Source organism: Gossypium hirsutum, chromosome D05 (genome assembly GCF_007990345.1).
Source record: "Gossypium hirsutum isolate 1008001.06 chromosome D05, Gossypium_hirsutum_v2.1, whole genome shotgun sequence".
Classification (NCBI taxonomy): domain Eukaryota; kingdom Viridiplantae; phylum Streptophyta; class Magnoliopsida; order Malvales; family Malvaceae; genus Gossypium; species Gossypium hirsutum.
In genome coordinates this window covers 23,042,589-23,061,822 of record NC_053441.1, presented here as the reverse complement: position 1 = coordinate 23,061,822, position 19,234 = coordinate 23,042,589, and the positions used below count along the sequence as shown (strand labels likewise).

General features: G+C 29.7%; 1 protein-coding gene across 1 annotated transcript; it reads left to right on the top strand.

Moving 5' to 3' along the window:
• Positions 1–11,023: 11,023 nt before the first annotated feature.
• On the top strand, positions 11,024–14,017 carry LOC107914114 (serine decarboxylase). Its single transcript, XM_016842870.2, has 5 exons — positions 11,024–11,569; positions 12,130–12,361; positions 12,457–12,650; positions 12,739–12,875; positions 13,353–14,017. The coding sequence occupies exons 1-5, from the start codon at positions 11,263–11,265 to the stop codon at positions 13,911–13,913; spliced, it is 1,431 nt and encodes a 476-aa protein (XP_016698359.2). The 5' UTR covers positions 11,024–11,262; the 3' UTR covers positions 13,914–14,017.
• Positions 14,018–19,234: the final 5,217 nt, after the last annotated feature.

Below are 19,234 nucleotides of genomic sequence, written 5' to 3'. Positions count from 1 at the left end.
TTGGTTGGATCGACTTTTAACATTTTTATTAATTTTTTAATAGTTTATTTAATCAAATTGTCCAAACCAATAAAATTAATTGAACCGATGACTTGATCAATTTAACCATAAATCTCATTCTGAAAAGCTTGATCTAGACTTAAAAATACTTTATTTTGAAAAACTTGAAAAAAAACAGTTAAATTAAAAGAAAATTACTTCTTTAGTTATTTAACTTCATGTTATCAAATAACTAGATTGTTACCATGCAACGTCAAAGTATTTTTTTTTTTTGGAATAAATGTCAAAGTTAATTTTATTTGTAATATTGATACATAAATTTTTACTTTTAATTAAAATGCTCTGAAATAAATTTTAAAATAATATTTTATATTTTAAAATTATTTTTTTATACTATGCCTATCTCTAAATATAACCAACGAAGCTAACATTATTAATTTTAATTAACAAAAGGTAATTATGGATATATTGTATTATAGTGGTGATATAATCGTAGCAGAGGCTTATAAACACCTCAATGAAAATGATTGGGGATTGAAAGAGGATAGATGGCGAGAAGTTTGGCATTACGAAAGACACAGAGAGAGGGAATTTTCTTTAGCTTGCAAGTGAGAGGTATCCGACAACTCATTATGTCATATTTGTGGTGAACCACAAGAGTCAATTCTCCATGTGCAACTTTTAAAAATAGTTTCTTTAATGCTTCTCTAACCTTGGGGCTTAAAAATAATTTGCAAATAATGACGTGTCGGGGATAAACTTGGTTTAAGCAACGAACAAATAAAATAATGAAGAAATTGAAAAAATTAAACATAAATATTTTACATAGAAAACCTCCTCCAAAGATGATAAAAACTACGAGCAAAAATAATTTCACTAAAACGGTAAAAACGAAAAGTACAAATATGGAGATAAAACTAAACCCCAAAACTTGAAATAAGAAACCTCAAAACGTAAACACAAAAATTCTCTGAAAGCTTGTAAAAGCTAATACCTAAATATGTAATGAATTATCTTTCTAGGGTGAAAAAATGATCTATTTATAGGCTAAATTTGCAGGCCAAATAATATTAAAATAACCTACACTAATCAAAGTTTAAGTGGGAAACTAACATTAAAATAACCTATACTAATCAGAGTTTAAGTGGGAAACTTAAAATAGAGTTTAACCGGGAGAAGAAAAGCCAAAAAAATATGAGGCATAACTCCACAAATCTCCACATTGACTCGTATTTCCACAACGCCTTCTTTGCCAAAGCATACCACGAGCTTATCTTGAACTATGCAGGATATTAACCGAGTCGAAGTTGTGCTTAGAAACTGGAAGACTTTTAGTCTTCGACTTGTGCACTGCCAAATCAAAACTGATCTGGGTCTGATTTCTACGAACGCAGTGCCCTATATTTTCAAAACTTGCACCCAAAAGAGAACATCTCTTATATGAAACAGTTATATATTTTTCTCTTCTATGACCAAGTTGTCTTAACTTCAAACGAGTTGACTTCGACTTCTTAACAAACGAGGGATATCCTTCCAAAACATAAAGACTGTCAATTCTTTTACCTTTTATCAAAATGAGAGCCCCACGAGATACCTTAATGTCACTTGACTTGATGTTAATTCTACAACCCTTCAAGTGCAAAATTTCTAAGTAGATGAGATTTTTCTTTAAGTCAAACACATGTCTGACATCTGATAGTGTCCTAATTGTCCCATCATGCATCCTAATCTAAACAATACCAATATTAATTACATTACTGGGTGAACCACTTCTCATGCGCACAACTCCACCTTCAACTGAACTATATATGGAGAACCAGTCATTGTTGGGACTCATGTGGAAAGAACACCCCAAATCCAAGACTCATTCAGACGTAAGCTTGGAGCTTTCACTTGTTGACACCAAAAAGAAATCATAACCCTTGTCATTGGTCAAATTAGCACTAACTAATTTTTCCTCGTTGCTCTCAACAATCCTTTTATTTCATAATTTGTAACAATCTGTCTTGACATGACCTAACTTTTTACAATAGTGACATCTCTTATCTCACTTCCTTAATGCTACCAAAACCGAGGCTTACCTATTTGACTTGCTATCTGAACCAAACTCATTGTCGAGCTTTTCTTTGCTCAACAGATGACCCTTTACATCCTCGAATCAGAGATTATCTTTGCCATAAATTATGGTATCTCTAAAATATTTGTATGAATGGGGCAAAGAGCATAATAATAGCATAACCTGATCTTCATCGTCAATATGAACCTCAACATTTTTTAAATCATTTAAAATAGTAATAAACTGACTGATGTGACCTATAAGGTGCACACTTTCGTCTATGCGGAACGTGTATAGAAGCTATTTTTAACACCAATCGATTAGCCAAAGACTTTGTCACGTAGAGGGTTTCTAACCTTTTCCACAAGGTGAATGTCATTTTCTCCATCAAAACCTCTTGTAACACATTATTTGTTAAACACAACTGAATCATGGATATAGCTTTTTTTATCTAACCTATCCCATTCTAATTTATCCATATCTGCAGGCTTCTTCTCTATAATGACATTCTTAATTTGCTCTCAATCAAAATTGTCGTCATCCGAACTTGCCACAGATTGAAATTTGTGATGCCATTGAATTTATCAATATCAAACATTGTTGCTGCTATCTCTAAACTGGTTGATTGTAGAAATCGAACTAGCTTTGATACCAGTTTGTTGGGAGATAAACCTGGTTTAAACAACAATTAAGTAAAATAACGAAAAAATTTAAAAGATTGAACATAAATATTTTACGTGAAAAACCCCATTCGAAAAGGATAAAAAATCCACAGATAAAAATAATTTCACTAAAATGGCAAAAATGAAGAGTACAAAAGATGGAGATAAAACTAAACCCTAAACCTCGAAATAAGAACCTTTAAAATGTAAACACAAAATTACCTGAAAACTTGTAAAAGCTAAGACCTAAATGTGTAATGAGTTATCTTTCTAGGGTAGAAAAAATGGTCTATTTATAGGCTAAATTTGTAGGTCAAATAATATTAAAATAACATACACTAATTAGAGTTTAAGTGAGAAACTAATATTAAAATAAATTACACTCATCAGAGTTTAAGTAGAAAACTAAAAACAGAGTTTAACTGGGAGAAGAAAAGCCGAAAAATACGAGGCATAGCTCCACATTATAAAACAATCAAGGGCATTGACTAGAGCTTGATCTTTGAGCTTGTCACCTAAAAAATCTGGGAACAGCTCACTAGTCTTTACTAGAGGAAGTTCTTGGTTAGACAAACTCATGCCCAATGTTTGAATTTTACCAGATATGTGGTCGTCATCGATGAGAAAATAAGAGATAAAACTCCCAGGATTGGAAAGCAAATTGATTGCAAGCTACCACCTAAAGAATGCTCAATATTAGGCCTGAAAATATCAAGAGGAGGTGAATTAGTATTTTAAAATTTTCTTAAAAACTATTCTAAATGATAATATCAAGGGAAAATAGTTTTCGGTATCAATTGTCTATCTCCACTATCTTAGTTGTTCACCACTAAAGATTTTTCAATTCACTACTAGAATTGATATCTTTCAAAGGAGAAAGTATAATAGAACCTTTTCCCCTAGCTTTTATGATTAAATTATGATCCTTCTTGATTTTTATGGTTCAACTAAAACTATCCCAATTTACAATTGGTGAAATGAAAAATGAACAATAACAACCTTTAGGAAGGTGGATGTTTCCAAGTTTAAATACAGAGATATGTTAATGGTAAAAGTTTTGACACCAATCTCTAAGAGAATATTTACAATAAAAATGAAAGAAGGAGATTTGAAAACTTTTCTCTTAATCTTTAATCTTGGATGTTGCTCTCATATATCTTTCAGTAGTCTTAAAGAATACTTTTACTAATGAATGATTTTGTGGACATTTATGGTTGTTAAGGTGACATAGAGTCATTAGAAGCACTAGTTTCAGGTTAAAAAAGTGTCCCTGCGACTTATGTCTCAAGACTTAAGAGTTTTGTGTCTTAAGAGTCTTGAGACTTAATTACTAAAACGCCTTAAAAACATTTTAAACACCTCAAACCACTTTAGTATAAACTCAAATACATTTGGATAAATTAAAAACATATTTCAAATATGTTTTTGAGTATATCGTAAGTATTTGAAAATGGTTGATAAAGTTTTCTACTATGTTTTCACCAAATGACTTAAGAAATAAATAATAAATATTTATCTTAAATATTTTTATGCCTTAACTCGCAAATTGATATTTAAACTATTCCTTTTCCCATCTTGATACCTAAACTTTTTTTTGGTCATAAGTAGTAGTAAACTTTTTTTTCCTAAGTTGATACATCCGTTAGTCAAACGCTAAATCTATTTAAAAAAGAAGTTTAACCCATAAATTGGCACCTAAACTATGCATTTTTCCCATTTTGATATCTAAATACTTTTTGGGTTACAAGTAAAACCTAAACTACTTTTTTTTCAAGTTGGTACCTCTGGTAGTTCAATCATTAGCTAAATTGTAAGTCTATTTTTAAAAAAATAATAAATTAAAAATTGACATGTGGTAAAAAAGATAAAATGTATTATTTTATCTTTTATATTCAATCAGCCCTCACTATAATAGCTACATAACAACATTTCACTATAACAGACAAGTTTCTAGAATAATCGATATTTTATATTTTATTTTAATCCTCTATAACAGTTTTCACTTATAACAACAATATTCATAGTTATGAAATACGTGCTTTATTAAATTAGTTCTCTACAACAATATGTGATCTAACTTTTTAAGTAAAATTATAGCTATTTCATATAAGTTAGCCTATTAATTATCATTTATTAATTGAAAATGATTTTAATTAAATATTATTTCAATAAAATAATTAAATTTCACGTGAAGAAATTTATTAATTATATTTTATTAAATAAAAATAATCTTCAATGAGTGGAATTAAAGATATCAATTCAATAAACTATTAAGTTCCCTAATTAAATATTCTACTATGAATTTGGAGTATCATAAATTTATAATTTGATTACTTGAATTTAGTAACTCATGATAAATTAATTTATTTATTTTGATTACTCATTGATTAATTGAACTTCTTAAATTTATGAACTTTATAATTAATCATGTGAAAGAATGCAGAATAAAATATGCATAAAAGCAATAATACATGCACATGTTACGTACGTCTTTTAATTTTAATGATTTGATTCTCACTTTCTTTATTTAATAGAAATTCATTATATAAATTCTATAGTAAGCTTACAACTATTATCTTTCTATAAGAGCATGATGTTATAGGTGTATAATAGTCAACTCTCTATAACAGGCAAAACCTGGATAGATAAACGGGGTTGTTATAGAGAGTGTTGATTGTATATTGTTTTTATTTCTTCTTTCTTTAGAATTGAACTGATGGTCTAACCAATCAGGCCACTAACTCTCAGTTTGATCAGTTCTTCTAATTCGATCAAATAAAGTATTAAATTTTCATGAAAAGGAAAAAAGAAAAATATTTAAAAATAGAGAAAATCGATTTAATTATTTTTTTTTAGATTGCTTCAATTGACCTGTATCGGTTTGTGAGTCAACCAGCTCAAGTCCAATCTCTGATTCGGTTCTAAAAACACTGGTTATGCTCAATGGAATAACTTTTTCGGTCTCGCCAGGTTGAGCAAGCGGGTGATGAAGATCGAAAACAGAATTAATTAGGAGCATATAGTATTGTCATACATTATAAAAGAAGAAAAAGAATAGAAAAAAAATAGAGAGAAATAATGTAAAAGAAAAAATAAAATAATTAAAAATATTTTTTAAGTTTATATGATGTGGCAAAATATTATTAGTTGGAATTTTTAATGGATATAACATATTTGTTTAAAATGGGTAGCAAAAGAATAGTTGAGGTACTATTTGTAACAAAAAAAAAGTTTACATATCAAAATAAGAAAAAAAATAAATAGTTTAAATATTAATTTATGAGTTAAGCCTTTTTTTTCTTAAATAAATTTAACAAAATTATCAATTTGGGAAAAAAATTTAGATATCATTTATAACAAAAATAAATAAATACTAAATTTAAAAAATAATATTATTTAAATATCAATTTATGAATTAACCCTATTTTTATATAAAAAATTATATATAAAACGTAACAAATAAAATTAAAGAGTGATGGATAATTTGAGAAGACAAGTAATAGAACTACAGCAAGGAGCCTGATTCGAAATTTTCATGGTGAGTATCTCCATTCTTGAAGAGCCAAGATTCAACCACTCCTATGCTGCTGGATAAGATCCTTACAAGTGATGCATGAAGGGTCACTTTTAGAATAAGTCATTGTAATAATTGCTAGAACTCTCTACACTTTCTTTTTTCTTCTTTTAAAAAAAAAAACACGACAAAGTTTGGGCGACACGTGGTAACAAAAAACTACACAGTATTGTTGAAAAGATAACCAACATCTTAATCCAATAGGGACACTTCAAGTTTTCACGTCGTGGGTGGGTGGGGGACCATGCAGTAATTACAAATATGTTTCCCTCAATCAATTTCAAACCCCCTTCTCATAATATTATTTTATAATCTCGCAGACTCCAAGGGCCAATAAAATCTCATGCAATAATATTTTTAAACAAATTAAAATTTTTAACAGCTGCTAACATAAAAATTAAATATTTTAAAATCATCGCATAACAACTTAACTTTTATAAAAAGTGTTTAAATGAGGTAAAAAATTTTAAAATCATCATATAATAACTAAACATTTTTTAAAGTGCTCGAATAATGATTTTTTTGAATGTTGTATATTAGGTTTTAAATTATATTTTCATTTTTTTCAAGTAATATATGATTTAATTGTTTTTTTTCTAAATATGTCAATATTCATCTCATTTTTTACTTAATACTTTTATACGTTATAAACTCTTTATATAAATAACCCTTAAAAGATTAGCCCTAATTTTACACATTTAACCTTTTACAATAATTTCTTTAAAGAAAACCACCATAAAAAATATCTTTTTTTTTAATTTTAAAATTGTGGTATAATTTCAAATATATATACCTCATGTTAACACATAGCACACCCACCATGTAACGATCTGGTTTTTAGTAATGTCGGAAAATGTGGTTTTGAGATCCCATTTTCATAAATTGAGTCTGTAAATATTTAATAAAGATATTTACGTAGTTATCATATTGACAATTTGAAATTTGGTTGAGTGATTTAACTGAAATTGTGAGTAATTATGGCTTAGAGACTAAATTGTAAAAATTTAACCGCTATAGATTTTCAATTAGATTAAGGCTTGAGGACTTAAATAACAATAAACCAAATGACTAAAATAAAAATAGATCTGTTTTAACTATATGTTAGTGGGTATGTTAATTAGTTCAAGTAATTAAGGTTTAAATTAACTAAAACATAATTAAATTAAACTAATTAACTTGTAATCAAGTATATATGTGTGTGTGTGTGAAATAGTGGAAGGAGAGATAATTTCATCTTCTCCAACCATCCAAAATTTCAAAGCAAAGGGAAGGACGCCATTGTAGGGTTTCCAAGCTTTTTACCTTAATTTCAAGTAAGCCCCTAGCTATTTTTATTTGATTTTTATGGAAATTGAATCAAGAGAGCTGGATTTAGCTAGCCCATGTACCAAATTGTAAAACTGTTAAAGTTTTAGAAAGATTTCATGGTTGAGAATTGAATGCTTTAGGAGTTATTTGCATTTATTATGGGCATATAAATATGTTTTATTATGGGCAAATAACATGAAAATAACATGAAAATGCAATCAATTAAACGACCTTAAATCATAATTGTACAAACTGAGATTTATTATGGGCATATAAGTATGTTTTAGCTTGAGTTGCATTATTGTTAATGCATGTTGTATATATATTGAATCATAAATGTACCATAGAGCCTTATTGCTCAACGTACGGTTGTTTTTCCGTGCACAAGTTTGTGTTCTTTTTGAAGCCCTAAGACTTGAAGTCAGCATCCAGATTATCGTTTCCGACCCAACAAAGTTTGTATAAAATAGCTCATTTTGGTATTTTGGCATGTACCTAGGGACTTTTGGCTAAATGTCTCAAAGGTTTATGTTGTATATAATATGATCTTTTGCTAATGACTTGAAATGGTGTTTGGTTAGTTTGGAGTATGTGGGATTGAAGTTGGTTTAGATAGTTAATAATTTTGGTATTTTATCACTTGAAATTATTGATAAGTTGTGTGTTGGTTGCTATACATAAACTTTTAGGTATTTTTTACCTTGAGGAGGCTAAATTTTGATAGAAACATTTGTCATGTTGTGACAAGGAACAAAGTAGGATTCTCGCGATGGCATTGTTACTTTGAGGTCACAACGAACCTTAATAGAGAGTCACGTCACAACAAGGAAACCCCGAAGTTGTGACGTTGACTCGAAAATTTTGTATTCTTTACATTTTGGTCCATATTGATCTCAGTTTAGCAAACAAACCTTCGTAAGCTTGTATAAGACTCGAAAATGATTATATATTGTATAATAATCATGATTTACTTGTAATTGAATGTGTATTAATAGCCAAATTGAAAGTTGTAATTTGTAGTTGCTCCGGCAACAAATGCTACACCTTGTAGTTCAGATCCGATGGGTCGGTATCAGGGTGTTACACACCATGCCTTTTTTCCGTTCTTTTTCAATTTTGGTCCTTCTAATATACTTAAAATTGAGATTTAATATTTATACTTTAATTTTTAACATAATTCAATCTTTATATTTTTAAAATGTTATTGATTAATTCAAATAGTTAATATAGTTAACTTTTCAATTAAAATGTTACATTTATATATAATTTGAAAGCGGATTTTTAAATCCAATAAGTAAAGGGATTAAACTATTGAAGGACTAAATTCCAAATGTACATAGTGTAAAAACTTAGAGTCATGGTTGTTTGAACCAAATCGAATTGACAGGGATATCGACCCGAAGAGAGGCATTAGATCAATTGAGCCGTGAATTGGTATGAATCGAATGAACCAGGCTAAAAATGGATTGAGCCGAGGTTTTTTTATGATTTTTAATGATTGATTTAATTACATCATACAAACTACTGGTATGACCAATTTGACCATCAGTCTAGTTCTGAAAACCTTATTTAGAGTATATTTTAATCTTCAAATTTTAACTCTACAATTTGACACCATAAATAATTAATCCAGTGCGAAGTATGGATAAACCATACTAGTTATAATTAAATAGTATCCATTATATTTAGAGTTATTTGAATAGTTATATAATAAATTAATTACATAATTCTAAAAATGTATTTGAAATTTTGAATTAATAATCAAAATAATTTAATTAGAACTTTAATATAATAAGTTCAAAATATGAAATTTCAAAATGCAAAAATACTTCTACTTTATCATTGAATAGAAATTTCATTACATAACATTATTATATTTTTAGGCATAATGATAAATTAAACTCTTAATGTTTACATATTTTGTTAATTTGATTCTTATTTTTTTTAGTGAAATTTAACTCTCAACCTTTTAAAAAGAGTTAAATTTGACCATTAATCTTTTAAAAAGAAATAAATTATTGGTTTTTTTTAACAGAAATGTTAATAAAACATTAATTTTTTAAACATGAAAGGTCACATGGCAATCCACGTGTTGTTTGTGCTAAAAATTTGAATATTTTAATAAAATTTAAATTATTTGTTGACATAACATATAAGACAAATGTGCCATATCAATATGAACCACACATGGGCCGTCATGCTAATATAATTAAAAATTAATATTTTAGTTGTTTGACTCATTTTAAAATATTAATGATCAATTTTAACGAAAAAAATATAAATATTAAAAATTAAATTTATCATTATACCATATTTTTATCATTGTATCTACATGTCACTTTTTTTACGTGGGTTATAAAAATGAATGAATCCCAATTTATAATATTTGTTTTAAAAGATGTTCCAAAAAAAATTGTTTTGAAAAATAACTTATTTAATTAGATTTCTGTCACTTTCACTCGTGACACTGATTAAGGGTGAGTTTGGATGAGCGGTGGGTTGCGGTGTGGTGTGTTTAATTTACTTTTTATCTCACACTACAGTATTTAATCTCCTCACAGGGGTGAAGCCAGAACAATTTTTTAGGGGGCGAATAAAATTTTAATTTTTTATAGTCTATATATTTATAAATTTTAAAGGATTAAATCAAATTTTTATAATTTTAAGGGGGCTAAAGTGCAATTTTATCTTTACTCATCACGACCATTATTTTTACACTAATCATAGATAAACACACGGCTCATCTAAACTCACCCTAAAATTATTTATAGTTTAGCTTTTACCTCTAGTGAGGTGCACTTAAAAGCCTAGCTGGTGCCAAACGTGCTTCAGCCGCTATTTTTTACTGGAAATAGTGCAGTGCATTAGAACTCATCACACCTCTTATTTTTTACTGGATCTTTTTGGTCTAGTGAAAACTTACAAAGCTAGTGAATTTTTAATTTTAGTCTATTATAAATCCAAATTTACTGTAATTGTTAGTTAATCTCACTGAAAATATAAATAAAATGTTTTAAAAGAATATTTGTGTTTATTAAAAAAACATGGCTTGTTTTATAAGGATGGAGGTGGTTTTATCGCAGTCTAACATAAGGTGTTGACTCGAGTGCAACGATGCCCTTAACAATTTATACTATTAGGAGATTATCTATTTCAATGCACACCTAATTGTGTTGCAGATTTTTGCAAATCTTACATGTTATCTTATCTTTAATTAATTCCTATATTCAAACTCAAATCATCATTGTAAAAAGGAAAAGCGTGTGAGTGGGGTGGGTCTATTCTTAAGCAGTTAAACCCACATGTTACACATATATTATCAATAGCACTAATTTTAGAGACACCTTAATCGTTGTAGTTTCTACAAATTATGGATTTAGTCTGATATTTTAATTTTTAAAATTACAGGGAAAAGGCCGGAAAAATAAGCATTGGAAAGTGAGACCAAGTAAAGTAACCAATGACAAGCAGCCGCCTATAAATAGAATCCCAACTGCGGTCGATCAAACCACCCCCTGTTTTCTCTCCATTTTCTCAGATCTACTACAATCACCTGCGGAAAGCATCATAGAGGAATTTTATTTTAAGGAAATAAAATTTCCTTCCCATTTCACAAACTTCACGCCATTCTTCCCTTTTCTAAGATCTAAAAAAATAAAATCATGGCTGGGGCCGTAGAGATCAAAACTGCTTCACCGAACGTTACCAGGAGGAACTTCGATCCCACTGCTGTAGTACCGGAACCGTTGCCTCCGGTTGTTACGGCCGCAAACGGTGAAGATGCAGGCGTGGATAAGCTGGATAAGAAGAGCAGGGAGATTGTGTTGGGGAAGAACGTACACACCACGTGCTTCGCTGTCACGGAACCGGAAGCGAACGATGAGTTTACCGGTGACAAGGAGGCTTACATGGCTGGTGTCTTGGCTCGATATCGCAAAAGCCTCATGGAGCGGACCAAACATCATTTAGGTAAAGAAATTAACGTCTTTAATATTAAAAGCAGGCTGTTAAATTTGAGTTCATTTTTGGTTCTGTTGAGAGATTATATATATATCCATCTAGCTCACAAAGAAAAGGGTAATCTGCATATTGTGCCTGGAATTTTTTTACATTTATGATGATGAGAGTTAATAGTAAAACAGAGTGCGTTATCTGGTGTCGTATTTGTTTCTTGAAGAACTTGTGAATTCAAAGGCCTTAATTTTACGTTTTCCTTTACATGCAATTTGGGTATTTGAAATGTCACTGCAAAGCGAAAGCATATAGACATGGTAGAAGTTAAGCTAAACTGAAATCAACTAAAAATTAAAGAAATGAATATAATGTAACATCGTCTTAACGTAATTGTTCTAAAAAAATGTAAAATCATGAAATGTTCATTTGCTTATGTATTCGAATGCAGTTTTGCTTTTGCTGATAACGATATGGCAGACTCAACTTTCCAATGAATTTTAATTCAATTGATCCTCGGTACACTTCTGTTAGGGCCATGAAATTTCTGGGCTATTAACTCAAGTGCAACCTTTCAGGCTACCCGTATAATCTGGACTTTGATTATGGTGCACTAGCCCAGTTACAGCATTTCTCAATCAACAATCTTGGAGATCCGTTTATCGAGAGCAACTACGGAGTTCATTCAAGGCAGTTTGAAGTTGGTGTGCTAGATTGGTTTGCCCGTTTGTGGGAAATAGAGAAGAATGATTACTGGGGTTACATTACAAACTGTGGCACAGAAGGCAATCTTCACGGCATTTTAGTTGGGTTAGTGGTTTTTTCTATTACATCGGAGTACTTATTTTTCAAGCATTGTAATCTTCTCGTAATTGAAATGTGGAAATAACTGATTAAGTTTGCAGGAGGGAAGTGTTTCCGGATGGAATTTTGTATGCATCACGGGAATCACATTACTCTGTCTTCAAAGCAGCACGAATGTATCGAATGGAGTGTGTGAAGGTGGATACTCTAATCTCGGGTGAGATTGATTGTGCTGATTTCAGAGCTAAGTTGCTTGCTAACAAGAGCAAGCCAGCTATAATCAACGTTAACATAGGTCTCTCTCTCTCTCTCCATATATATAACAAAAAGTCATGGGTTTTGTTAAAATGAGAGAAATAACCAGATAACATTGTTTACTGTAGGAACAACTGTCAAAGGTGCTGTAGATGACCTGGATCTTGTGATACAAACCCTTGAAGGATGTGGTTTTTCACGTGATAGGTTCTACATTCATTGTGATGGAGCTTTGTTTGGACTCATGATGCCTTTTGTCAAACGGGTAAGTTAATCGCGTGTATAGCTTTGTTTTAACGTGGATTTGAGGATGGCATAGCTGAGTTGTTCCCTAATCACATTCTCATAATCTGACTGTTGTCGATACATAATTTTTTCACTTGCAAGTGGCAGAATGTAAAATGGTATATGTTTCCTCTGGATTTATCAATGAAAAAATTGAATTAGCCTATAATTAGGGCTCAGAAAAACATCAGGCTGTACTTACTAGAAAAGGTCAGCAGGACAAATTATTTGATTTCTTTCCTGCTTTGAGCGAAACATCACAAACATTCTAAGTTTGTTTAAAAGAAACAAAAAGGAATAAATATGTTTATTAAGCTTTTTTATTGACTGGTCTGTGAGTCGATGATTTTTAGCATAATCTTAAATAAGTTTGTTTCTCAAACTTCTCATATTGTGTTACCTTTTTTTGTGGATGTTATCCCCTCTTACGCTTGATATCATTATTGGTTGTGAACAGGCACCGAAGGTTAGTTTTAAGAAGCCCATTGGAAGTGTGAGTGTTTCTGGGCACAAGTTTGTGGGTTGTCCAATGCCTTGTGGTGTGCAAATCACAAGGATGGAGCATGTCAATGCGCTCTCAAGCAATGTTGAATACCTTGCATCAAGAGATGCTACAATCATGGGAAGCCGGAATGGTCATGCTCCTATTTTCCTTTGGTATACTCTCAACAGAAAAGGTTACAATGGATTTGCAAAGGAAGTTCAGAAGTGCCTCCGAAATGCTCACTACTTGAAGGATCAGCTGCGTGCAGCTGGAATTGGTGCTATGCTAAATGAACTAAGCAGTACAGTTGTGTTTGAGCGGCCCAGGGATGAGGATTTTGTTCGTAGGTGGCAACTTGCGTGTGAAGGGAATATAGCACATGTGGTGGTGATGCCTAGTGTGAGCATCGAGAAGCTGGATGTCTTTCTGAATGAAATAGTTAAAAACCGATCTACTTGGTATCAAGAAAAACAACCTCCTTGTATTGCTGCAGATATAGGGAAAGAGAATTGCGCTTGTCCTCTGCACAAGTGACGGAATGATTTTTTATCATGATTTGGAATTATTCCTCTGTTTTCTTGTAGCATGACACTTGATTTTAGTGGTATCTAGATTTCATTTACAAGTTTTTCCTTCTACTATGATGATTTTTCTTTCTCATATCGTGTAAATGCAGCTGCTTGTACTTGACGCACTATAAAATAAGACAGCAAACAACCTGCCTGTGATCTGAGTAGTAGTAGTAGTACCATGAAGCTCGTGTTTGAGGACTGCCATGAAAAGAGCTACATTTTTTAAGCATTGCATCATCTTTGCTTATATGTGCAGATCATGGATGAAGATGCAGATTTCCCAGTTTCTCCAGGTTCATTCGAGGTCACATTCATGGTCGGCAGCTGAATCCCAGAAATGAAAATTCCACTGCTGTTTGCTTACATCAAATCTGGAAGGATCAACAAAAGTTGTGGGTCGGATTCCAGATTAACTAACCTATAAATGATGAAATTTCGGTCCATTTTTAAAGCTTCATGAGTCAAGTGAAAATTATCATGGTTAAGTTAAAGTTATTATGGGTAAAATGGTGATATAACATACTGCATCATAACTATTTTTAACTAGTTTAAATTGAATAAGAGATAAATAATAAATTTTTATATTAATCATAAATTAAATTAATTAAGTCATAAATTAAATAATTATTTTAATTTTAGTTAATTAAATTAACAAGAGATAAATAATATATAAAAGGGTTTAAATTTCGTGCATCACTCCAAGTAAAAAGTTTACATTTCATAAGAATTTTTTACTTGAGTGATTTACCAATGTTGTTAGACCTTGGACTATATTGACCGGTTAAACTTGTTGGATCAAAAATTGATCTAAGTATTGATTTAAAAAATAAATTTAAATCTATTAAACCGAGAATCGACTAAAAAATCGAAGTATTAAGTTGGTTTAAAGCTTATATAACTAAAAAGCTATAAGAGTAAGGTATTTTATTAAGCTTCAACTACGTAATATCACCTTAGACAGCATAGGTAAACAATACATTGAACTATTCCTTGCATGTTGGATTCACTTGAAGAGTTTGATGAGCCTATGTAAGAGCTGCAGTTGTGGTGTCATTACCTACAACTAGCAGTGTTTAAAATATAGTTGATTTGTTGATGGGTAGGTTTGTTTTCATCTTCTCTTATACATGTTCCACTGTTCCATTATCAGTTAAAATTCTTTCACGGCATTTGTTGATGTCTGCCCATGGTGACCCGAATAAGTTGCTAGAATGACACAGAAAAACTGGGATCCAAATTTTTTATAGCAAGGAACTCCAAAGAGGCAATGCTCTCGGGGCATGATAGCAAGTCTATCATTGACCTAGATTTTGCCTATGTTCCTCTAAAATTCCTTGATTTATTTCTATTTTTCTGTGATTCTTTTAATTTCTGTAAATTCCTTTGGTCCTTTATTGTTTTTTTTTTTACTTGATTCACTGGGGAGTTCTGGAAATCCTAGCCAAGTGTTAGATTGGTGTAAACTCGCTGTTGCAAGTCATGAGTAGTCCTTACAATATTATCCGCCGAAAAGGAGAAATGGCAGTATCATGGTTGCGTCGCCGCCGGAAGTGTTCGAAGAGGGAATTCAAATCTAGCAGTATTTTGTTGTTGCGCAATTTCTTGAACAAACCTCCTAATTTTAGTCTTGGGGGAAGTTGGGCAGTGTGCATCTAAAATCGATGGAACAAGCCGCACCTGGTCAAACTAGGCTTGCTTATGCCAAAGTCTGCGTCGAAGTTGAAGCTTCTAAGGTGATTCCATCTTCTATTGAAGCAGATTTACGATGGCACGTGCAATAAACAACACTTTTTATGAGTGCGATTAAAAAGTGTTTTTTTCACTCAAATTATTAAATTATTTAAATATTTCATGTATCATCATTATATTAAATTTTTCAATCTTATTTATTTATTTTATTTATTTTTTTAAATAATTAATTTTACAAAAAATTTATATTAATTACTTAAAATATATTTAAAATTTATATTTCATGTTTTAATATAATATAACTTAATTATTTTTTTACTTTTTACTATCATATTTAAAAATAACATTTTAATCTTTAATCACAATTTTTTTACAAATTGAGAACACTAAAAATTAAAAAATCAAAATTTTCACATCTTTTTACCAGGCGATTTAGAATTTTTTTTAAAAAAAATACTTTTCAACCACAACATCAATAAAGAACAAACCCTTTCATTGCTTAAACAGAAGAAAAGAGCTCGGATTGAAAAGGTGAAGAAAGGAGGTATGAGAGGAGGACTTGTCTCAAGCAGTCAACCTTTAATTTCCTCTTCTATTTTATTAGAAAGTAGAATGAAGCAAAGTAAAGCTCAAAAGTGGTATTTTGGTTATAATTTTCTACATAACTACAATAAGGTTGAAAATGGCAACATCTGGATTCTTTGAAGTGATAACTCAAAAATTCAGCTTGTTGAAGAGTTTGTTCAATGTATCACATGCAATTTTGAGTAGGGTTTTCTATCTGGATACTTCACTCTAGTTTAAGGCAAAAATGGGGGTAGAGAAAAAAGGTTGATGGAGCATTCAGTTGATATTCAAGTCAGAAGGGGTTGTAGGCGAAACTCTATGAATATTATAGATTTTATAGTTTTATAAAAAGTCTGCTTTATTTAAAATAAATGGTATGTATCTAAAACAATAAACTTACACCTATTGTACTAAATAGATAAATATGCTATATACAATAAATGTTGGATAAAAAAAAATAAATGAATGTTTCGGTAGAGGTGAGCGTTTGATTGAATCGAATTAAAAATTCCGAGTTAATTGAGTTGACAAGTCCTATTTTATCATTCTAACTCGATTTGAAATTTTTTCGAATCGAGTCGAGTCAAATGAAATCTGGGTCGAGTCGAATTGAGTGAAATCGTTCGATTTAAATTAAAATATTAAACATGTCAAATTAAAATCTTGTTACAATATAACTAATTTCATGTTAAAGCAAAATAATAATAATAATACTTTGGTATGATAAACTTGAATCATTAATTAACTTATTTAGGTCCTAAAATTGTTATTTTAAAAAAATTAATTTTTTTAACTTTCTTTATACATTTTTAGAATTTTTTTATAAATATAAATTTTGGAATTTTTATAAATATTTTAAAATTTAAAAATTATTTTGAATTTTCTTGTAATTCTTGTTGAGAGAGAGAACCAATTTGCTCATTTTCAAACTTGATAGTGATTAAAAGGGTATTTATATCAATATGTTATTTGAATTATAAAATTTAACTCGATTCAAACTCGAAACTCAAATTACTTATTTAAGTCTACTTGAATAATTTCATTAACTCAAAATTTAAATTTCTCCTTCCAAACACATCTATAAAAAAAAAAATTTTCATCTTCTAATTTTTTACCCCTTTCAATTTTTTAATTTTTTTCCACTCCGTCAAAGACTAAGGGTGCGTTTGGTTCGCTGTATTGGATTAAAGGTGTAATAGCAAATCAACTGTTTGGTTGAATGTAATGGAATAGAGGCGTAATAGTAATCTTGTGTTTGGTTGAATGGAATAGAGGTGTAATAGCATAATGGAAAAAACTAAAATGACTATAATACCCTTAGCATAAATTTGTTTTGGTAAATGATTATTGTTATTGTTATTTAAATTTTAATAAGATTATTATTATCAATAATAAATATTTTAATCATATTTAAACATAATTATTATTAAATATATTATAATTAAAATATATAATTTAATAAAATTCTTAATAATTAATATTCTTATATGAATTTACTCAAATCATAATATATGATACTGTAAAATATAAATTAACATAATTATTATTAAATATATTATAATTAAAATATATAATTTAATAAAATTCTTAATAATTAATATTCTTTTATGAATTTACTCAAATCATAATATATGATACTGTAAAATATAAATTAACATAATTATTATTAAATATATTATAATTAAACTATATAATTTAATAAAATTCTTAATAATTAATATTCTTATATGAATTTACTCAAATCATAATATATGATACTATAAATGAAAATTTGAAATAATTAATATTAAATATATTTTAATTAAAATATATTATTTAAAATAATTTAAAATAATTATAACTAATAAATTATATTTTATGAATTTGTATAATTTAAAATAATAATTATTACATATAATTTAATAATTAATATTAAATTTCATAAAATTCTTGATAATAAATTTTCTTATATGAATTTATACAATTTAAAATAATTAATATTAAATATAATTTAATAGTCATATATAATTTCATAAAATTCTTAATAATAAAATGTTCTTATATGAATTTACTAAAATCAATATATAACTTGAGAATTATATTCTGCATAAACATAATTAACTTATATTAAGAAAAAGTTAGATGAAAATGAAATTGTACATCATAATCCATATGTTATATAGTTTTACAACATCAAAAAGTTTGAACATTGATATTTAATGGTGAGAAAAAAATCTTCTGACCCATTCCAATCGGGCAACAGAAGGTAAACTAAAGAAAACGATCATTTGAGTTTGATGATCGGGAATTTTACTCAAAGCATCATACCGCTAATCGTCGGTTAAACCTTCAATTGACCATAAGGCTGAATATAAATTTGAAGCTTTCTCTTCCATCTTTTGATGTTCTTTTGACTTCTGCTGAACTACCACCTCGGAGGCAATACTCCTACTGATTTGATCGCCAACGGCCTGGATTTTTTCCCCCAACAAAGTGGCAGCCTCATCAAATGAAGAATACACATTATCATGAGCATCAGATTTCTTCTTTCTCTTGTTTGAAGATGAGGAACCCCTTGGTCTCTATCTCCTCGCGGATCTATACCAGAAACATCCATGTCGTCTAAAGAGACGTCAGCTTCGCAGTCATAGAATGTGTTTCTCTCTTCATTCATATCTGTAGTACGTTCATCCTCAGCATGTATTTCTTCAAGAACATCAGCAGTTGTTTGAGCGTCTTTCCCAGTCGCCCGATCTCTTGCATATATGGCAGTAAGCTGGTTGTAGTAAGGGAAAGAACGATGTCTGAACTGAGAGGCTTCTTTGTGACTCTAAAAAAAACGAGGAAATCATATTAGTTATAAGTTCTGTAAAAAAACAAATAAATACTTGAAATACATTTTACCTTAACATAGGATTCCCAAACTGCATCTTCAGCAACAACGAGCTACCTATGCTCGTCCCAACCAAAACCGCTGTTGTTTTGACCATTAAGCATGTCGTAGACGACTGACCATTCCCTTTTTAGGCACGTAATCCGAGATTCAAT

Excerpts from the sequence above, each read along its gene's own strand:
- LOC107914114 (XM_016842870.2), top strand. The coding sequence starts at position 11,263 with ATGGCTGGGGCCGTAGAGATCAAAACTGCTTCACCGAACGTTACCAGG. Across the intron at positions 11,570-12,129 it reads GCGGACCAAACATCATTTAG|GCTACCCGTATAATCTGGAC; the intron begins GTAAAGAAATTA and ends GCAACCTTTCAG. Across the intron at positions 12,362-12,456 it reads CTTCACGGCATTTTAGTTGG|GAGGGAAGTGTTTCCGGATG; the intron begins GTTAGTGGTTTT and ends TTAAGTTTGCAG.